The 23,410-nt window shown below is 45.2% G+C and overlaps 1 protein-coding gene across 1 annotated transcript; it reads right to left on the bottom strand.

The window, feature by feature from the left end:
* Window positions 1–6,961: 6,961 nt before the first annotated feature.
* Window positions 6,962–20,661, bottom strand: LOC114907927 (very-long-chain 3-oxoacyl-CoA reductase-B-like). Its single transcript, XM_029244047.1, is given in 13 exon segments — window positions 6,962–7,071; window positions 7,262–7,419; window positions 7,883–7,943; window positions 8,427–8,508; window positions 8,727–8,788; window positions 8,992–9,030; window positions 15,798–15,868; window positions 16,023–16,133; window positions 16,378–16,453; window positions 20,130–20,176; window positions 20,474–20,521; window positions 20,524–20,601; window positions 20,604–20,661. Coding segments are annotated over 13 exon segments (912 nt in total). The 5' UTR covers window positions 20,632–20,661; the 3' UTR covers window positions 6,962–7,020.
* Window positions 20,662–23,410: the final 2,749 nt, after the last annotated feature.

Genomic DNA, 23,410 nt, shown 5'->3' with positions numbered 1-23,410 from the left:
AAAAAAGACAGATAATAACCAGTGTTGGCAGGGCTTCCCTGGTGGCGCAGTGGTTAAGAATCCGCCTGCCAATGCAGGGGACACAGGTTCGAGCCCTGGTCCGCGAAGATCCCACGTGCCGCGGAGCAACTCAGCCAGTGTGCCACAACTACTGAGCCTGCGCTCTAGAGCCCACGTGCCACAACTACTGAAGCCCGCGCGCCTAGAGCCCGTGCTCCACAACAAGAGAAGCCACCGCAATGAGAAGCCTGCGCACTGCAACGAAGAGTAGCCCTCGCTCGCCACAACTAGAAAAAGCCCGTGTGCAGCAACAAAGACCCAACATAGCCAAAAATAAATAAATAAAAAATAAATTTAAAAAACCAACAAAAAACAAGTATTGGCAAGGATGTAGAAAATTTTGAACTATCATACAGACGAGCCACTCATGAATTCTTAACCCACAGAAACTGAGAGATAATCAATGACTGCTGTTGTTTTAAGCCAGTAAATTTGGGGGTGATTTGTTACACAGCAACAGATAACTAACACAGTAATCTTAAACACAACTATATCACCAAATATATTAAATGTAAATGAAAATAAACACTCCAATTAAAGGAAAATATTGTCAGACTTGAGAGAAAAGGAGATCCTACTAAGTACTCTTTATTAGAAATACACTTTAAATATAAAATCACAGATGGATTTAGACTAAAATAAAGGGAGAATAGATACAATGCTAATATTAACCCAAAGAAAGCAAGCCGGTGTGGCCATATTAATGTCAGACAAAGTAGACTTTAGATAGAAGTATCCCAAGAGTTGAAGAGGGACATTTCATAGTTTTAAATGGGTTTTTAGGAACACGTAACAATCCTAAACTTGCATGCACCTAATATCTATAAAATCATAAAGCAAAAGTTAACAGAACTAAAAGGAGAGGTCGACAAATCCACAATCATAGCTAAACATTTTAACATGCTTCATGCAGTAACTGATAGAACAAGCAAAAAATCTGTCATAAAGAATATAGATTTGAACAATGCAATTAATCAGCTTGAACTAACTGACGCATGTAGAACACCACATCCAGCAACTGCAGAACGTACATTCTTTTCAAGCATACGTGGCCCTTTAGGTAGCTTCTCTTTTCCAGCTTCACATGCAAGGAGCTTGGAAGTCACCGCTCCATCTTAACAAGGAAAAAGCTGAACAGACTGAAAAATCACCACTTCTAGGATCCTTAAGAGAGGTGAGGACACAGGGCAAACCACTGGCCCCAAGACTGGAGAGACCCGACAGGTGAATACAGAGAATAAAAACTTACCAGAGCAGAGACTCATGGGCAGAAACTGCTGCGGGAACCAGTGCCAGGGTAGGAAAACCAGAGCTGTAATTGACGAATTGCTGGAGGCTCAGCGTGGACAACTCTGAGAGTTAAAAACACCAGGAAAGGGGGGGGCGGGTTCCCTGGTGGTGCAGTGGTTAAGAATCTGCCTGCCAGTGCAGGAGACATGGGTTCAAGCCCTGGTCCAGGAAGATCCCACATGCCGCGGAGCAACTAAGCCCGTGCGCCACAACTACTGAGCCTGTACTCTAGAGCCCGCGAGCCACAACTACTGAAGCCTGATTGCCTAGAGCCCGTGTTCTGCAACGAGAAGCCACCGCAGTAAGAAGCCCGCGCACCACAACAAAGAGTAGCCCTCGCTCGCCGCAACTAGAGAAAGCCCAAGCACAGCAACGAAGACCCAACGCAGCCAAAAATAAAAATAAATAAAATAAATAGGGACTTCCCTGGTGGCACAGTGGTGGAAAGTCCGCCTGCCGATGTAGGGGACGTGGGTTCGTGCTCCGGTCCGGGAAGATCCCACATGCTGCGGAGCGGCTGGGCCCGTGAGCCATGGCCGCTGAGCCTGCGCGTCCGGAGCCTGTGCTCCGCAACGGGAGAGGCCACAGCCGTGAGAGGCCCGCGTACCGCAAAAATAAATAAATTAATTAATTAAAAAAAAAAAACTCCAGGGGTACCCAGTCACAGGAGGGCCCCCCACAATTTTGTGAGATTTACCTCCAGGAGCTCAAGCTGGTTCCCACAGTAAATACTAGAGACAAATCCCCTTGTGCTTTAGGCAGAGGGGAAAAAGGACCATTTTGAAATTCATCAGAGCACTCTGTTCTTCCTAACAAGGCCTGCCCCAGGGAGAACTAATTAACCAGATCCTAACCTGCTGGGGTATTATCAGAGCCTAACTCACCTGGGGAAGGGGAATACCCAACTCCAGCCCGCACTAGTCATACTCTCCCACTTAAGAGGGAGAAAAAAATTAAAAACACTTGTGAAGTTCATAGTCTAGAGGCATAAACTCACCAAAAGACTGAGACCAATCACAGGATTGTAGAATTCTTCCCCTGCCGCCCCGACCTACACCTCACCACCACATTGCTTAAGGTCTATTTAGTTCCTTTTACCCAGCACATCATGTCTGGCTATCAAGAAAAAATCACAAGGCAAGGGGCTTCCCTGGTGGTGCAGTGGTTGAGTCCACCTGCCGATGCAGGGGACATGGGTTCGTGACCCCGTCCGGGAAGATCCCACATGCCGCGAAGCGGCTAGGCCCGTGAGCCATGGCCGCTGAGCCTGTGTGTCCGGAGCCTGTGCTCCGCAACGGGAGAGGCCACAACAGTGAGAGGCCCGCGTACCGCAAAAAAAAAAAAAAAAAAAAGGAAGAGAAATAAGGACTTCCCGCAACAAACCAAAATTGAGGGAATTTTTTGCCAACAGATCTATTATTTTTATAATATATACTATATTAATTTCAGACACAGCAGACTTCAAAGCAAGGAAAGTTATCAGTGATAAAGAAGGGCATCACAAAATAGACTATATTCTGGGCTCTCCAATCACTTTTGAATTAAATTAGAGCACTACACTAGTTAGATAACTAGAATATCTCTGTTTGGAAATTAAGCAACATATTTCTGAATAACCCATGAGTCAAAGAAGAAATTAAAATGGGAATAAGGACTCATTTTTAACTGAATGACAGTAAAAATGTAACATAGCAAAATTTATGGATACTGTAAGCATTATGTTTAGAGGGAAATGTATAGCTTTAATGTATATATCAGAAAAGTAAAATTTAAAAATCAAAGATCTAAGAAGGTAGAGAAATAAAAACAAATTTAAAACAAAGTAGAAAATAAAATAATATTGATAAGAGCAGAAATCAACAAAATAGAAAACAAATATACAATATAAAAGTCAACAAGCCAAAAGCTGTCTATTTGAAAGCTCAATATAATCAATAAATCCCTATCAAGACCAATGAAGAAAAACAAAAGAGAAAAATTATCAATATCAGGACTCAAAATGAGACATCACTATAGATCCTACAAGCATGAAAAGGGTAATAAGGGGATATTATGAACCAGTTCATATCAATACATTTGAACATTTTGATGAAGTGGAAAAATTATTTGAAAAATAAAACTTACCACAACTGACCCAAGAAGAAATAGAAAATCTGAATAGTCCTATATCTATCAAAGAAATTTAACCCACAATTTAAAACTCTAACCACAAAAATCCAGGCCCAGATGGGTTTTTTAAAATTAATTTATTTAATTTATTTATTTTTGGGTGCATTGGGTCTTCGCTGCTTCACGCGGGCTTTCTCTAGTTGTGGCGGGGGGGGCTATTCTTTGTTGCGGTGCGCGGGCTTCTCATTGCAGTGGCTTTTCTTGTTGCAGAGCACGGGCTCTAGGCGCACGGGCTTCAGTAGTTGTGGCACACGAGCTCAGTAGTTGTGGCTCGTGGGCTCTAGAGCACAGGCTCAGCAGTTGTGGCGCACGGGCTTAGTTGTTCCATGGCATGTGGGATCTTCCTGGACCAGGGCTCAAACCCATGTCCCCTGCACTGGCAGGCGGATTCTTAACCACTGTACCATCAGGGAAGCCCCAGCCCAGATGGTCTTACTGGTGAAATCTTCCAGACAATTAAGGGAGGAGTACCAATCTCAGAAAAACTCTTTTGAAATAGAGAAAACAGGGCACACGTTTGTGGTGGTTTTGTACTGTGTCAACTGGGCTAAGGTGGACCCATCTTTCTTAGACTCCCTCTTCCCTGTATGGTACTAGGTTAGAGTTGGCTGAAAGAGCAAATTGCATGAAAATATAAAGGAAGAATTGAAGCCTGCTCATTGTTCTACCCACACAGATGTGCCAGCGGGTTCCAGCTTGCTCTCACTCTCCCCTTCAGTGTAGAGAAAGAGAGATGAAAAAGCACAGGGACCTTGTTTCCCCCAAACTCTGCTCATCTCCTCTCAACTTTCTGCCCTGCTGACCAACAGTGACCCCAGGCCCACGACCAGATGCCTTCCACAGACTTCCTCACCAGCTGTCCTTCGTGATACCACTCTAGCAGCTGGATATACAACTTCCCAGATTTTCCTGAAAGCTCTGACTTGTCCACCTGCACTACTGCTTCCAGAAGGCTGACTGGTATTTTCCACTGATCCCCTAACTCCCCTTTCTGGACCTTCTCGACACTGCCTCAACTGCATAAGATCTTATTCCTCTAATCAATCTCTCTTCCATAAAACTTATTGTGTTTTTCAACTTCAAAATATTTCTGCTTCAAAAATGTTAATGTCGCACAGCACAAGGAAAAGATGAGGAATGGATGCAGATTAAAGAGGGTTAAAGAGGGCTTCCCTGGTGGCGCAGTGGTTAAGAATCTGCCTGCCAATGCAGGGGACACGGGTTCAAGCCCTGGTCCGGGAAGATCCCACATGCCGTGGAGCAACTAAACCTGTGCGCCACAACTACTGAGCCTGCTCTCTAGAGCCCGCGAGCCACAACTACTGAGCCCGAGTGCCACAACTACTGAAGCCCGCGCACCTAGAGCCCGTGCTCCACAGCAAGAGAAGCCACCGCAGTGAGAAGCCTGTGCACCACAACGAAGAGTAGCCCCTGCTCGCTGCAACTAGAGAAGGCCCCCGTGCAGCAACGAAGACCCAACGCAGCCAAAAAAATATACAAATAAATATTTTTTAAAAAAACTGGCTCAACGTTTTTGAAAAGTACAGTAGACCCCTCAAAATTTCTTTCTAGCCTTTCCATACGTTCACAAAATTCTAGACAGGTCCATCCACTTCTTCATTTTACTAAAAAACTGTATTAAACTTAATTTAGCTGAAGGTAGTATTCTGGTAAGTGAAACACAATTTCCTTCCATGATACCCTTTCCAACCGTGGGAATAATGCTTTTGAGGCAGGCAAGATATAGTGAACAAGCCAACCTGTGTATAACTTACTTCTCCCTCTAGGCTGTAGTCGCCCTGGACAGTTGCGAAGTCTTCCAGGGCTTAGGCTGCGCTCCCCTCGTCCACGTTCAGCTCCTAGCACAGGGCCTGCAGCTCCTGCCAGGGTCGCGGCGACCAGCATCGCCCCTTCGGCGAGCGGGGACGCTCCTCGTTCATCCTCCTTCTTGGGCGCGCTACCCACAACCACCCGCGCCAAAGCTCAAAATCAGGGCCGCTTTATGATGTCTCTTCGATGGTCTGCATCCGCGTTTCTCCGCAAAAAAGTCCGTTTATTCTCCAGGGCTCGAGCCGTCCTTCTCCGGAAATGTGATAAGAGGAAGCGTATCATCTTTTCTTAAGTAATTTCTAAATCTGCTTAAGACGTTTTATTTATAAATTTAATTTTATTGCTCCTGGATTTTCCCCAGCATTTTTAAAAGACATTTTTATTTTATTAGTTTTATTTTTTAATTTTTTGCCTGTGTCGGGTCCTAGTTGTGGCATGTAGGATCTTGGCTGAGGTATGCGGGATATTTCCGTTGCAGCACGAGGGGCTCTTCGTTGTGGCGTGCGGGCTTCTCTCTAGTTGCTGGGCGCAGGCTCCAGGGCTAGTAGTTTGCAGCACGCGGGCTCAATTGCCCCACGGTATGTGGGATCCTAGTTCCCCGACCAGGGATCGAACCGGCGTCCCCTGTATCGGAAGGCGGATTCTTTACCGCTGGACCACCAGGGAAGTCCCTCTCCCAGCATTTTATTATGAAAAACTTCAAATATACAGGAAAGTTGAAAGAGGTGTACCTGTGTCTACCGCTTAGATTCTACTAACATTTTACCATACTTGTCTAACCATATTTCTACTCACTCTATCTGTCTAACTTTTAAATGCATTTCAAAGTAAGTTGCTGACATCAGTGCACTTTTCCTAAATAATTCAGCCTGCATTTCATTAACTACAGTTCAATATTTGTTAGTGGTTTTTTGTTTGGTGTTGGTTTTGGCTTTTTTTGCTGCTTTTAATTTTCAGTATTAATAAGAAAGATTCTTCCACTCCCAAGATGGAAAGAAATTCATTCATGGATTCTTCTAGTTGTTGTGTTTCTATTTTTACACAGGGATTTAGGGATTTCTGATTCATCTGCAGTTTATGCCGGTACATGGTGTGAGGACTGGATCCAATTTTATACATATATGTATACACAGACACACACACACACACACACACACACACAGGGAGTCTCTATTTTAAAAATATTTTAATTGAGATTTTTAAATTGAGATTTAATTCACATACCATAAAATTAACCCTTTCAATGTGTACAATTTAGTGGGTTTTAGTATTTCACAAAGTTGTGCTGCCATCATCGCTACAGTCTATATATGTACGTATCTATGTATGTATATATCTGTTTGCTTGTTTTTCTCCAAATGTCTATGTAGTCTCAGCGCCACATATTAAAAACTCCATCTTTCTGTCAGAGATTTGAGATGCTGCAGTTGTTAGTAAATTTCTGGGTGTTCGGGGGTCCAATTACGTTCCATTGGTCTGCTTGTCCATCTGTCTCGATGTGTGGGAAGTCTTTGCTAACTACAGCCCTGGCCTAGGATTCTGGAGGGGGCGGGGGTGGGGGTGGGGAACGACGGACATGTGGCCACGCCTCTTCAAGGCCTTCAGTCAAGTTCTGTGACGAAGAAACCGTGCCCTATTCCAGCTCACCAACAGAGATAAAAGCTTTAATCCTCAGCGACTGAGAAAAAACCAACTGGGCAGGAAGATGGTCAGCAGGAAACCCTGGGAAGGAGAGGTACCAAGGATCAAGACACCCCCCCATTCTTGAGTCCCCCATCTCCTCTCCTGGCTCCCCAGCCCGGGGCGGGGGCCCGCCCCTTCTCTGGACGTCTCCCCCTTTCTGAGGGCTAGTGGACCCGGGCCAGGGACTGTCGCATCCAGCTCTCTGCCTAGGATTGCCCCAGGAAAGCACCTGCACAGCGTGGCGCACAGCGTGGCGGAGGCACTCAGGGGTTTGGGAGGCGAGGCCAAGTGTTTCCAACGCCTGCCAAGCGAAGTCCTCGGGACTCACCACGAACAGCCCGCTTTTCAAGGGATTTGCTTCAACCAAAAAGGGGCTTACTGTTTGCAGGCAGGAAGGGGGTCAAGAAAAAGAACTCCCCTCCCCCTAAGCCTAAGCTCCCAGGCCCCCTCCGAGAATCCCTGAGTCCCACTCCTCTTGCCGACCACGCCCCAGACACGCCCCGGCCGCGCCTCCTAGGCCACGCCCCCTCGAGAACCCACCGCTTCCGATCGTGGCTCCAAGGTAGCTCATCTTATTCTTTTTTTTTTTTAAGGTCCTTCCTTCCTTCCTTCCTCCCTTCCCTCCTTCCGTTCTATTTTATTGAAATATAGTTGATTTACATCCACTGAAGCTCTTCCGAGTCTGAGTCTCGGTCCTCTCTCAGACGCACCCCCCGACCCCATCCCCACCCCGCCCCTGCTCCTAAGACCTTCAGCTGTCTCTAAGCTCCTCCCCCCTCAGAGCCCTCCCCTTCTGAGCTGCCACTGCTGTCCCTTTTGAGCTCAGTCCCCGCGGAGTCAGGCACCTGCACAGTGACCCCCTCGGAGTGGTACTCTGCGCCCACTGCCACGGAGAAGCTTCGCACAAAGGCCTGCGGAGAAGGAGAGGGAGGGTCCCAGGGCCAAGAGCTTTCCCCGTGCAGACTCCTCCAGCCCGCCCTTGCCCCAGCGCCGTCCCTGATCCTAGAACACTCTACCGCCAGGAGGGGCCCCTCCCTCAAGGCCCAAGTCCTCACCGTTACGCCGGAAAGCTTCCTTGCTCTAAGCCCCCTCTGTTCCCATACACTCACTCTCCATTCCAGCCGGCCCAGTCTCTGAATTCCCTTTCTCCCACCTCACGGGTTCTCTTGACCCCTAGCCTCTGTTTCTCTTAAAAAACGAACGAAAACCCTGGCTTGTCCACTGGACTGTACCCCAGATGTCTGTCTGAACTGTTATTAGCCTCAGACTCAGGTGGCACATCACACACATGCACGCAAGCCTTTCCCACCATAACCTTCAGTGCCAGAATTAAGGGCTACTGCAGGAATTCCAGCATGGCAGCCAGCCCTTGCCTGATCTGTGGGTCTGGGTACCGTGGTGGCTGCATACATCGCTGCAAATGGATAGGGGCTCCTGTCAGTTACTGAAGATATGTTGATGAGGATACCTTTGCCCCTGGAGGAGGAAGCATCATTTGGAAGGTAGTCATTGCCAGGGAACAGAGGGTCCCAGTGATTTCCCCACCTCCACCCCTTAGTCGCTGTCCTAATTTGAGAAAGATCAGAGAGACGGGGAAGAACTGGAAATGTGGATGGGACAGCTGGGGAATGGAAAAAGCCCGGAGGTTGGATGGGGGAAGATCCCGAGTGAAAGACAAAGAGACTGCGGCTTACCTGGTGACCATTTGGGGCAGGACGATCCTAGTCATCTGCAGGAGGAATGGAGAGGACCCTGTCTTTCCGTTTCCACTGCTTTCACCTGCCCAGACTCCTGCCCCCTCCTCAAGTTCACTCCTATCCCCCTACCTTCCCTCAGGGAGTATTCCTCTAGCACTTCCTCTATGCCAGGCCCAGTTCTGGGGGACGCTGGGGATCACCGTGAGTGGTCAGAGCTCGCTGACCTTGGACCCAGTCCCTCCTAGCCCCGACTCATCTGGACCACAGACATCATGTTGCAGTTTATAACATCCAACAATTTCTGGGGGAAGAAAATGCAACCAATCAGTTCTTCCCTTCACCAGCCCTGCCACAACTCTGATATTTTCTAGTTTACTTTTCTTTTAATATGGAACACTTTTTTTTTTGCGGTACGCGGGCCGTCTCACTGTTGTGGCCTCTCCCGTTGCGGAGCACAGGCTCCGGACGCGCAGGCTCAGCGGCCATGGCTCACGGGCCCCGCCACTCCGCGGCATGTGGGATCCTCCTGGACCGGGGCACGAACCCGCGTCCCCTGCATCGGCCGGCGGACTCTCAACCACTGCACCACCAGGGAAGCCCCTGGAACACACTTTTAAAACGTAGCTTCTACTAGGATTTAAAATGCACATAAACTTTGACACATCAACTCCACTCTGGAAATTTATTCTTTTCTAAGATACTCACACATGTGGGAACTGCACATGTCCAAAGATATTCATAGCAACACAATTTGTAGTCACATATACTAGGAAACATCCTGAATGCCCATCAATACTGGGATGACTAAATAAACACAGGGTAGCCAATGGATGGATCACTGCGCACCAGGTTAAAAGAATGGGTCAGCTAATTATTCTGATTAGAATAATCCCCAAGATACATGCCTACCTGTGAAAGGTAAAGTGCAGAACAATAGGCTGCCGCCATCTGGATAAAAGATCCATATACATACTTCTCTATGCACAGAGAAAAACAACTACCACATTTTAAATTGGGGGTCACTTTGGGGGGATAGGATTGGAGGGAGAAGGGAAATTTTCACTTTCATTTCATAAACTTCTCTCTTTGGATTTTTTGAACAGTAAAGATTTTTATAAATGTATACCATACACATACCAAAGTGCATAAATCTTTAGTGTAAAAAATGAACACAAATCTTTAGCCTCTACCCACATAAAGAAAGTATTGACAGTTTCCCAGATTCTTCATCTCCTGCAGTCATTACGCTTGCCTCTTCCCCAGTTAACCACTGTCTTGACCTCTAGCACACTCTAGAAGAGTTTTGTCCAGTTCTGAACTTCATTTAAGTGGAATCGTTGAGTATGTGTCCTTTTATCTCTGGCTTTGTCTGCTAAACACTATGTTTATAAGATTCTTCCGTGTTACGTGTAGCAGAAGTTCATTCATGTTCACTGCTATAATTTTGCATCGTATGAAGGCGGCATGCTTTATTTCTCTAATCAACCCACTCCTGGGCATATATCCAGAGAAAACCATAATTCGAAAAGATACATGCACCCCAATGTTCATAGCAGCACTCTTCACAATAGCCGAGACATGGAAACAGCTTAAATGTCCATTGACAGAGGAATGGATAAAGAAGATGTGGTACATGTATACAGTGGAATACCACTCAACCATAAAAAAGAATGAAATAATGCCATTTGCAGCAACATGGATGGACCTAGAGATTATCATACTAAGTGAAGTAAGTCAGACAGAGAAAGACAAGTATCATATGATATCACTTATATGTGGAATCTAAAAAGATGATACAAATGAACTCATTTATGAACCAGAAACAGACTTGCAGACTTTGAAAACAAGCTTATGGTTACCAAAAGGGAAAGGAAGGGGGGAAGGATAAATTAGGGGGCTGGGATTAACATATACACATTACTGCATATAAAATAGATAAACAACAAGGTCCTACTGTATAGCACAGGGAACTCTACTAAATATTCTGTAATAACCTAAATGGGAAAATACTCTGAAAAAGAACGAATATATGTATATGTATAGCCGAACCACTTTGCTGTACACCTGAAACTAACACAATATTGTAAATCAACTACACCCCAGTATAAAATAAAAATTAAATTAAAAAATATTTAAATTCCAAAAAATAGAAGGAAGAATTCCAGTTGTTCCACATCCCCAACAACACTTGGCACTGACAATATTTTTAGCGTTAACCATTTTAGTGGCTGTGTAGTTGCAGCTCACTCTGGTTTTAATTTGCAGTACCCTAATAAGAATGAGGTTTATTTCTTAAAAGTTCAGGGCAGGGCTTCCCTGGTGGTGCAGTGGTGAAGAATCCACCTGCCAATGCAGGGGACATGGATTGGAGCCCTGGTCTGGTAAGATCCCGTGGAGCAACTAAGCCCGTGCGCCACAACTACTGAGCCTGCGCTCTAGAGCCCGTGAGCCACAACTGCTGAAGCCTGTGCGCCTAGACCCCATGCTCTGCAACAAGAGAAGCCACCGCAATGAGAAGCCCGCACACTGCAACGAAGAGTAGCCCCTGCTCACGGCAACTAGAGAAAGCCTGGGCGCAGCAATGAAAACCCAATGCAGCCAGAAATAGATAAATAAAATAAACAAATTAATTTTATTAAAAAAGGCTAAAAAAAAAAGTTCAATGCAGCAAGAAGATATAACAATTATAAAGATATACAGACCTAACAACAGAGCCCCAAAATATGTGAAGCAAAACACCATATACAAAAAACTCTAAATGGATCAAAGTCCTAAACGTAGGAGCTAAAATTACAAAACTCTTGAAAGAAAACAGAGGAAAAGCTTTATGACGTTGGGTTCGGCAATGATTTCTCGGATGATACTAAAAGCACAAGCAGCAAAAGAAAAATAGATAAACTGTACTTCATCAAAATTAAAACCTTTTGCACAATAAAAGATATCGGGCTTCCCTGGTGGCGCAGTGGTTGAGGGTCCGCCTGCCGATGCAGGGGACACGGGTTCGTGCCCCGGTCCGGGAAGATCCCACACGCCGCAGAGCGGCTGGGCCCGTGAGCCATGGCCGCTGAGCCTGCGCGTCCGGAGCCTGTGTTCCACAACGGGAGAGGCCACAGCTGTGAAAGGCTCGCGTACCACACACACACAAAAAAGATACTATCAACAGAGTGGAAAGGCAACTTGTGAACTGGCAGAAAATTTACAAATCATTCATTTGATAAGGGATTAATAACCATAATATATAAAGAGCTTCTACAACTCAAACACCAATGGGTCAAAGAAGAAATCACAGAGGAAACTTAAAAATACTTTGAGACAAATGAAAATAGAAATTAAAACACAACATACCAAATTTACATTTATCTAGATTGGCTAAGAAAAAAAATACTGAAATTACTAAAATCAGAAATGAAAGTGGGACATTACTACTGATTCCACAGAAATAAAAAGGATTATAAGAGAGTACTATGAACAACCGTACACCTATAAATTGGATAATCTAGATGAAATAGATAAGTTCCTAGAAACACAAAACCTACTATGACTCAATCAGGAAGAAATAGAAAATCTGAGTAGACCCGTAACTAGTAAGGAGATTGGACCAATAATCCAAAATTTCCCAAGAAAGAAAATTCCTGGACAGATGACTTTGCTGATGAATTCTACCAAACATTTAAAGAAGAACTAATGCCAATTCTTCTCAAACTCTTCCAAAACATTGAAGAGGAGAGAACACTTCTTAACTTATTCTATGAAGCCAGCATTGCCTTGATACCAAAGTCAAAGACACTACAAGAAGGGAAATCTACAGACCAGTATCCCTCATGAACATTGACACAAAAATCCTCAACAAAATGCTAGCAAATTGAATTCAACAGCATATTAAAAGGATTATACACCATGACCAAGTGGAATTTGTTCCTAGAATGCAAGGATGGTTCGATATACAAAACTTGACTAATGTAACACAACACATTAACAGAATAAAGAAAAAAATCACATGATCACCTCCATTGATGCAGAAAAGTATCTGACAAAATTCAACACCTTTCATGATTAAAACATTCAATAAACTAGGAATGGAAGGAAACTATCTCAACATAATAAAGATATGAATAATGCACATAAAATAATACATATAATAACATGAAAAGCCCACAGCTAACATCACACTCAATGGTGAAATACTGAAAGCACTTCCTGTTTTTGCCATTTCCATTCAACACAGTACTGGAAGCTCTAGCCAGAGCAACTAAGTAAGAAAAGAAGTCAAAGGTATTCAAACTGAAAAGGAAGAAGTAAAATTATCTCTGTTTGCAGATATGATCTTACATGTAGAAAATATTAAAGATTCCACAAAAGAAGTGAAAACTAACAAGCCAACTCACAAAGAAGTGGGATACAAAATCAACACCAAAAACTCAGTTGCATTTCTATACATGAACAATGAACAACCCCAAAGTGAAGTTATGAAAACAATTCCATTTGCAATAGCATCAAAAAGAATAAAAGAATAGATACACTTAGGAATTAACTTAACCAAGGAAGAAAGACATATACTGAAAACTATAAAACATTACTGAAAGATATCAGAGAAGAGATACAAATTGGAAAGACATCCGTATACATGGGTTGGAAGGCTTAATATTGCTAAGATGTCAGTACTACCCAAAGTGATCTATAGATTCAATGCAATCAATATCAAAATCCTAACAGCATTTTTGCAGAAATAGAAAAACCCAGCCCAAAATTGATATGGAATCTCAAGGGACCCTGAGATTAGCCAGACCAATCTTGCATCATCATTTCCACTTCTGGGTATATGCCCAAAAGAATGAAAAGCAGACACCCAAACAGATATTTGTACATCAACGGTTCATAGCAGCATTATTCAGAGCAGCCAAAAGGTGGAAACAACCCAAGTGTCTATCAACAGATGAAGAGGTAAACAAAATGAAGTATATACATATGATGGAATATTATTCAGCCTTAAAAAGGAAGAAAACTGGGACACATGCTACAACATGGATGAACCCTGAAACTATTATGCTAAATGAAATAAACCAGGCACAAAGGGACAGATATTGTATGATTCCACTTATATGAGGCACCAAGAATAGCCAAAATCATAGAGACGGAAAGTAGAATGGTGGTTTCCAGGACCTGTGGGTAGGAAGGAATGGGGGGTGGGTAAAGAGTTGAAAAAATCCTGGAGATGGCTGGTGGTGACTGTTTCACAACAATCTGAATGTACATAATACCCCTGAACGGTACACTTCAATATAGTTAAAAATGACAAAATTTAAGTTATGTATATTTGCCATAACTTCAAAATAAAGAAAATAAAAAGAATGAAGTTCTGATACTTGCTAACAACATGGACGAAATTGAAAACATTATGCTAAGTGAAATAAGCCAGACACAAAAGGAAAACTATTCTATGATTTCACTTGTATGAGGTATCTAGAATTAGCAAGTCCACAGAGACAGAAAGGAGAGATAGATGCTACCAGGGGTGGGGAATAGGGAAGAATGTCAGGATACTGCTTAACAGGACCAGAGTTTCTGTTTGGAGGATGAAAAAGTTATGGAAACAGATAGTGGTAACAGCTGTACAACACTGTGAATGTATTTAATGCCACTGAGTTGCACACTTTAAAATGGTTAAAATGGCAAGTTTTATGTTACATATGTTACAATTCTTGAAAAAAAAATCTGTGCCATTTCCATTATCTTGGTTACATGTGGACCTCATTACATTATCTATTATTTCTCTTGCTTTCAATCACGATTTTTCTTCTAATATTCCTGGTTGTATTTTGTTGAGTGCTGGATATTTAATATTTAAAAACTCGTATTGCTAATTCGAGTCCCTGGACTACATCGCTTTTCTCTAAAAATGGTTTGGTTTGGTTTTGCTTCTCCCCGGCAGCTAAACTAGGGGGCGCTAAAATATAAGATCAACTTAATCCCGACGGGAATCGAGATCATTTAAAACCTGGCTTCAGTTCCTATGAAACCTACTTTACCCTAACTCCTAGATTATAGTTTTCAGGATCCCAGCCTAAAGCCTGGGATATTTTCCAAAGCTTTGCACTACATTATTTGTTGCAGCTCGCACACTATGTTGAAAGCTCTGCTTTGCCTCTTAAACGCTCATCCACTTTGAAGGGGAATGTTGCTTCAAAGGTCAGATTCCCCCCTCTTGGATTCTTTCTTCTCTCAAATCTTGGTGCGACAATTCCTCATTGCCTTAGTAGTTTGATGCCTTCAAACAGTTATTTTAAAAATATTTTATCCAGCTCTCCTAATCGTTCTCATTTGCAGGGTTAGTCTTAAACCACAACTTCCTCAAACACCAGAGGCAGGATACACAGACTGCCTCTCTTTACATCTTCTAAAATGAGCCTATGCATTACTTTTTTTTTTTTTTTTTTTTTTTTGCGGTACGCGGGCCTCTCACTGTTGTGGCCTCTCCCGTTGCGGAGCACAGGCTCCGGATGCGCAGGCTCAGCGGCCATGGCTCACGGGCCCAGCCTCTCCGCGGCATGTGGGATCTTCCTGGACCGGGGCACGAACCCGCGTCCCCTGCATCGGCAGGCGGACTCTTAACCACTGCGCCACCAGGCAAGCCCTATGCATTACTTTTGAAATAATAATATGTGAAATCTAAAAGCCATCCTGATCTCCTATTTTGTCTATGTCTAATAATAATGGCCCACATTTATGGAGCACACAACTTAGGTTCATGTGCGTCATTTTATTCCATTGTCATATCAGCCCTACAAGGTCAGCAAAAATATGGATTCCCATTTTATAGATATGAAACTGAGGCACTGACTTTCCCACGTGGCTCATTTCCCCTTAAAGTGAGCAGACTCAACCTGAACAGTTGTCCCCGTTGGGCACCGCAGAAGGGCGCCCCACGGAAGGAGAGACCTCCTTCACGTCCTAGACATCGTAGATTTGTAGCTCTCACAACAATGAACAAAGCTAGTGTGCTGCGCCGGGTTTTCCAACAGAGGGAGCAGTGTGAGGCAGAGGCACCCGCGGACTAGTACTCGGTTTTACTCACTTGGCGAAGTCCTCACAGTCGAGCAGTTTCCTCAAGCCAGGTGCATATTGCTTGCCCACATTGTTTACTGAGTGAGAGGGGACAAATTGTTTGTTTCACTCCAACGGGCCCAGGGAGACGGGGTAGGGGCAAAAGGGAGGGCGACCACAGAGAGTTCCGGGCCAGGGTGAGCACGGGGGCGGTTGAGGGCAGCGCTCCTCCCAACAGGCACAGGGACGTACTCAGTACTCCGATCTCCAGGTCCTTCAGTCCTGCCGCAATGGCCTCGTAGATCTCCAAGCCTCCGGTGAAATCCACCTGGATGACTCGTGTACTTTTGCCATGAAGCCTCTCTGGGAAGGTCAGTGGGAGCCAGGCCCTTAGCTGGAATCTGGTCCGACCTCTGCCCCCGTCCCTGTTCAGCCCCAGCCCCTACATGATGGCCCCGGATGCATAGATAGCTAGCTCCCCGCACGCGCCTCGGCCACCTACCGACCTCGTCCGGGATCACGCCCCAGACCACGCCCCCAGCCACGCCCCCGTCTAGCTCCAGCCCTTGACCCAGAACTTAACCCGCTCCCCTCTTCCCCTCCTCACCTATCGCCTTTGCCTCGTGCTCCAACTTGCTCAGGTCTCGACTGATGAGGACGATGTTCAGACCTCTCCCGGCGAGCTGCAGGGGATGCATTCATTTATTTATTCACGAAAGCCACAAATATTTACTGTGTGCTGACAGGGTGCTACAGTGTTATAGGCGCTGTGGATGCAGAGGTGAACAAAAGAGAAATACGAAAGTCTGTCCTCCTGGAGCGTGCATTCTGGGGAAAGACTATTCCAGATAGACAGAACAGCAAGTGCAGAGGCCCTTGCACAAAGGCTGGCAGCTTCGAGGACGCCATACAGTCCAGTGTGCACTGAATGAAGTGGCCGGTTGTACAGCAGCCCAGATCATGGAGCCTCGAATGCCCCAGTAAAGACTCTGGCTTTTATTCTCAGTGACATAAGAATCCAATAATTTTTATACCTTCCTTCCTTTATGCATTTATTCAAAATGTGTCTATTGAGCCCTTGCTCTTTGCTGGGTGGTGCTGGGGACACAGCATGCCCAAGATAGACCCAGTCTCACTCAGCAGCCAGAGGGTTCTCTCTGAAATACAAACCTGTTCCTGCCTTCCCCTACTCAGAACCTGCCTTGACTCCCCAGTGTCTCTGAGATAAAACTACACTCCTCACCGTGGCCTCAAGTGGCCTGGCTCCGGCCTGAGTCTTCAGCTGTCTCTCCGGCCGGTGGCCCTCTATGGGAATCCAGGCACAGCAGACAGGTCATCTAGTCCCAAGAGCACCGCCTGAATTTTCCTGCCTCTGGGCCTTTGCACATGCTGCTCCTTTTGCCTTGAATGCCCTTCTGCTTGAAACAAAGTCAGCCAATATTTGTGGAACGGGTGCTCAGCAGCATTTGGCTGCATGTCTGACCCTCTCAACCTGCCTGTCTGAGGGTGACATGTTATATGGGACTGAGCATCCATCAGCTTTGGAGGGGGGCTGGGCACAAACATCTCAACAGCTCCAGCGTCTGAGAGGTTGATGCTGTGAAGGGGATTTATTCATTCAACAAACATTTGTCCAGAATCTGCTTGTGCCTGGCCTTGTGCTAGGTGGGGCTGACCAGCACAGCCACAGCCCTGCCCTCTTGGGGCTCACAGTGCAGTGCTGGGACAGACCGGTCCCCAGGTGGCAATGACTCAGAGTGGCCATCACTACCGGCTGACTTGCATCCAGACACAAGTTCTCTCCCTTTCCACCAGGGTTGCCTTTCTATTCATGCACTAGCCTCCCCTCCCTTCTTGTCCACTCAAGGCCATCACTCCAGCTTTCCCCCATCTTCCTCCTTCATCAAAACCTCTCCCTCTTCTGGGTGATTCCCATCAGCATGAAATCCGACCAGAATCTCTCTCATTTTCTCTGTTCAGGCATTGGCCCATTTCTCATCACACCACCGCAGTTGACTCAGCATTCTAAGAGAGGATTGTTTATCCTGGCTCTCTTACCATACCCTCTTGTACCCAGTCCAATCGGTCTCCCACCCCCGCCACGCCACCCAAACCACTCTGGTCACCAATAACTTCCATGATGGTAAACCCAGTGCTGTATTCTCAGCACCTCCCAATAGCAACTGACACATTCAGCACCCCCTCCTCCTGGAAACATTCTTTTCCGTGGCTTCCAAGACCTCTCTTCCAACCCTGGTTTCCCCCCCATTCTCAGTTTTTGTGCCTTCTCATCTTCTGTACCTCTTAACTTTGGGTGCTCCAGGGAGCACTCTGGGGTGATTCAGACTGTGCTCCCCTTCTCCATCAACACCCACTACCACAGGCACCTCATCTAGTCTCATGACTTTAAATGGGATCGTTATGTTGATGATGCTTCCATTTATATCTCCACCCCAACCTCCCCTCTGAACTCCAGAATGGCACTTCCAACTTCTGGAACTTCTCAACTTGGATACCTAACTGGTATCTCAAACTTGGAATGTCCAAAACGAGACTCCTTCCTGTTTCCCCCAAACTTGGTCCTCCCCTCAGTTCAACTCCATCTCAGTAACAGCAGCTGCATTTTTTGACATATTCTGGTCAAAAATTTTATAGTAATTTATTTTATGAGGCCAGCATTACCCTAATACCAAAAACCAAACAAAGATATTACAAGAAAAGAAAACTATAAACTAATATCTCTCATAAAGTTAGACACAAAAATTCTCAACAAAATATTAGTAGATCAAATCCAGCAATATAGAAAAAGGATAATCAATAATCACCAAGTGGGGCTTATTGCAGGAATGCAGGGTTGGTTCAACATTTGAAAAATCAATTGATGTAATGTACTCTATAAACAGAGTAAAGAAGAAAAACCATATGATCACCTCAACAATCACCGAAAAGTCACTTAACAAAAGTCAACCTCCATCCATGATAAAAACTCTCAGCAACCTAGGTATAGAAAGGAACGTCCTTAACCTTATAAAGGTTACATAAATACATACACACATACATACATTTAAAAAACCTACAGCTAACATTATACTTAATGGTTGAAAACTGAATGCTTTTCCCCTAAGATCAGGAACAAGGGACGATGATGTTCACGCTTACCACTCCTCTGAACATCCTATTTAATTTCCTGGGCAGTACAATAAAGCAAGAAAAAGAAATAAAAGGTATACAGATTGGAAAGTCAGAAATAAAATTGTCTCTTACACAGATGACATGACTGTCTACATAGAAAATCCCAAGAAATCCACAAAAAGACTACAAGAATGAAGAGCTGAGTTTAGCAAGATTTCGGGTTACAGGGTCAGAAGTTTGGAGTCATACTCCACATCCAATCTTTTTAATAAATCTTGTCAGCACTACCTTCAAAATCAATCCAAAATCCAAGTACTTCTTATGCCTCTATGCTGTCACCCTGGTGTAAGTCATCAAGATTTCTTGCTTGGATTTTGCAAGAGCTTTTTAGCTGATCTCCCTGCTTCCATCCTCACCCCCCTATAGTATCGCATCCCTCTTCAGAACCCACGTCACTCAGCAAATGTTAAAGTCTCCACCATAACCTACCAGATTCCCCATGATCTGCCCTGAAATTGCATCTTTGCCCTCATCTCCTACTGTTCCCCTCTCCCTTTCATTCTGATACAATCACAGTGGCCCCTTTCCTGCTTCTCCAACAAGCAATGCTTCCTACCTCAGGGCCTTTGCACTGGCAGTTTCTTCTCCCTGGAAATTCCTTCTCCCAGTTATTCGCAAGACTCCCTCCCTCACCTCCTTCTGGTCTTTGCTAAGTGCTGCCTTCTCAGTGACACTTCTAATTATCCTATATAAAAATTGGAACGTGCACATTCCCCAGGGCTCCCTGTTCTCCTTTCCTCATTTATTTTTCTCCTTAACTCTTACAACCATTTGATACACGATACGTTTCATTTGTTTATCTTATTTACACCGGTCTCCCCTCACTTCAACATAAGCTTCATGATGGCAAGGTCTTTTGATTTTTTTTAATCTATTTTGTTCACTGCTGTACCCCTGGCACCTAGAAGATGCCTGGCACGTGGAGGTGGTATATAAATATGTTTTGAATGAATAAATCAGGACAATGATAGGAGAACATCAAGGGTCTGTAGAAGCCCAGTGTAAACACCCACCCCCACCCTGGGGAGCAGAGGGAAGGCTTCCTGGAGGAGAGGACGTCTGAGGGAACCAGATAAAGCACACAATTCTCAGTCTAATAGGGTTAGCTGACAACAGACAAACAGACAGGAGAAGCTCTCCCACCACACACGCCAAGCCCTGGCTCACCTCACGTGCATAAGCCTTGCTGATGCCGTTGGTGGCTCCTGTCATCACTAGAAAGAGGGCAGGAGGGAAGCACCCCCAGATCCAACCCCCTATCATCCCCTCCACTGTCCCTCTTGTCCCTTTTTGCACCTTTTCTGGGACCCTCCTTCACTGAAGCCCAACCCCTCCTGGTTCGAGAACTTCATGCATTCCATGCCTCCCTTGCCCTAGTTGCTCCAGCCTTCACCTGTCTTTCTTCCAGGAGTCCCTGGCCTCTGCCCTGATTAGGGACCCTCATCTGTCATCTGTCCTCGTTCTTGCTGTCCCCACCCCTACCTGCCTGGCTCGGAGCCCTCCTTCCTCACCTGCCCAGGCTCTGTGCCCCCGGAGCCAGGGCTTGTCCCGGCGTGCCTGGGCAGCAGGTAAACATAGACTGTGTAGCTCGCCCCCCAAGTCGCCCACAGCAGCAGGCACGTGGCGGTAACCCTCCCCTCACGCTCAGCACATCCCAATCCGACCCCATCACAACCCCAGCCAACAAGTCATCCAACCTAGGGCCAACGAGGCTTTCTTTGGGAGCAGCTATTTCAAGCCTGGCCTGCCTACTCCGCCTTAGCCCCGCCCACACTGCTGGTCAAGCATTCCGCCCCGCCCCTCACTCTAGCCACGCCCATTGGGAGGTTTATTCTAACCAGTAGCCTCGCCCATCGGTCCTAGCACCTCCCCTATCTAATTGGGCCACACTTGGGCTTAATGTCTGTCCTGAATCCCTGCAGAGCAGGTGTACATCCAGCCTCCCCTCAGCCCACAGAGCTGGGCAAAGGGTGCCCACAGATGACCACCGTTTGGGTCACTGAACTCAACCTAGATGCTGCTGGGGGCCAGAACTGATAATAGCGATCAGTCACTAGAGGGTTTTGTCAATGGACAGTTTGTCTGAAGAACATGACCTACAGATTATCTGCTTGGGCACTGTAAAAGCCAAAGCCCTTACAGCGGCTTTACGTGACCTTCCTCCTCGTTCCTCTTTTGCAAATTCTATTTTTTTTTCACTTGTTCTTAGTATTTATCATTTAATAATAATAAACTATAATTATTATTTATTATGGATATTATTTAATAATAATAATTAAAATTAGAGTTATTATTATATGATTAAATTATTATTATTTAATAATAAATTATTGTGGTAAAATATACGTAACATAAATTTTACAATTTTAACCCTTTTAAAGTGTATATATAATTCAGCAACATTAGGTATATTCATAATATTGTACAACTGTCACCACTATCCATTTCTAGAAATATTTCATCAACCCTGATACAAAGAAGACAACAGGTCCCAAATGGAGTCAGTTGTGCTAACCCCCAGGTCAGTAAAACGAGATTTAATAACAGACCTAACTGTAGTTTCAACCCCACCAGAATGTAACCTTTAACCATTCAACCTAGAATCGCCTGGTCAGCACTAGTGAGGTAATTCACCCAATAAGCCCTTCCATCCCCGTAGGAGGATGAATTCAAACAATGAATTCTTTGCTAAAAAGGTCCTTTTTTCCACCCTCTTTCTGCCTTTAACAACCTTTTCTTTTCTACAGCTCAGTGGAGCTCCTTTCTATTGCTAGATGGGACACAGCCCGATTCATGAATCATTGAATAAAGCCAATTTGATCTTTAAATTTACTCAGTTGAATTCTCGTTATTTAACAGATTTGGTGGCAGCAGCGGGACCAAAGGAGACTTCCGACGGCTTTGGGGACAGCAAGAAACACAGGTGTAGTACCCCATGAATCCTTTGAGCTCACTGTCTTTCTCAGCATTTCCGAGGGCCTTGGGTGAGCTTCTCTCGGTTCTGAGTTCTCTTCTGTTTGCGTCAAGCTCCTGATCCACTTGGCTTTCCAGTTAGTTTCCCATTTGTCTGGAATCACTAGTTCCATGTCGGGAACTGCTGGTGACAGCTACAGTTTCCCATTTGTCTGGAAGATGCCTGCAGTTCCCATTCCTTGGGGTCTGCTGGTTCAATCCTTTCCCCAGTCCCCAGTTCCATGTTGGGAGTTGCTCATGGTATGCCCAGGGCCTTTCCTTGGCCAGGATGCGGTAACATCTCTGGGCTATTGCCAATGTATTAAAGGGCATGTGTTTGTTTGTCTTGTTTTGTATCAGTGAGAGTTGCTGCTGACTGGGACCTCAGAGGTCAAAAAGCCGCAAAAATTGGTGGGTGTGGATCGAGCACTTAAGACCTGTTAGAGTGCTCACCACCAAACCCAAAGACATCGTGTTAGGATAAGTTGGTCAAGGAATGGGTTAGATGGACAGTAGGTCACCTACCAACCTCAAGAAAATGTCCATGCAATAAGCTACACGGTAAAATGCAATACAATCCCCAATCCAGTGGCGCATCCCTTTTAGGTGTTGATTCGGCTCTGAGAAACCCAAAGCCTTAGCTAATGGGATCCTTAAGTTCTAACGGGTTAAACGCCCCACCTTCCAGCACACCTGCTTATTTTATGTCTAAACACTATGGTTCCGGAAGCTATAGATATCTATAAAAATAGGCAAATCTGACTGAAAACAATCTAGAGTTACAACGAGGGAATGTTCCAGTTACACAAGATCCTTCACTTAAGAACTGCACTTGAAAGTAAGGGTTCATGAATTAAATGAAGAGAATGGGATGCCTATTTCAATTGGTTTAAGTGAACTTCCCAAAGGCTTCAAGATTCCAAAATAGCTTCATTAAAGGACTTGTTACCGAAGGCTGATGAGAAGGGAAAGACAACAGAGGTACCTAAAACAACAGGTGACAGGACTGACAGGACTCTGCTCCCCTCTATCCTTCTTTGCCTGAGCGTTCACATTTTACTCATTCCCTGTCCGGACTGCCTTTCTACTCTGGAGACGATTAAATAGTTACCTTTTAAAATAAAAAGGCCCGAGGTTGCAGGTGATCCTCCTCGGACAGCTTTCACTCCTTGGTCAAAGACTAAACCAAGGGACTTCCCTGGTGGTCCAGTGCTTAAGAATCCGCCTTCCGATACAGGGGACATGGGTTCAATCCCTGGTGGGGGACTAAGATCCCATCTGCCGTGGGGCAACTAAGCCCGCGAGCCACAGCTGGAGAGCCCATGTGCGGCAACTACAGCCTCCACGAACTCTGGAGCCCACATGCTGCAACAAAGAGCCCACACGCCACAACAAAAGATCCCGCATGCCGCAATGAAGATCCCGTGTGCTGCAACTAAGACCCGATGCAGTCAAAAAAATAAATATTTTTTTATTTAAAAAAAAAAGACTAAGGA

The sequence above is a fragment of the Monodon monoceros genome, unplaced genomic scaffold (assembly GCF_005190385.1).
Source record: "Monodon monoceros isolate NGI ecotype Baffin Bay Population unplaced genomic scaffold, NGI_Narwhal_1 Super_Scaffold_10, whole genome shotgun sequence".
Classification (NCBI taxonomy): Eukaryota; Metazoa; Chordata; class Mammalia; order Artiodactyla; family Monodontidae; genus Monodon; species Monodon monoceros.
This window is presented reverse-complemented; position numbering and strand designations above follow the sequence as displayed.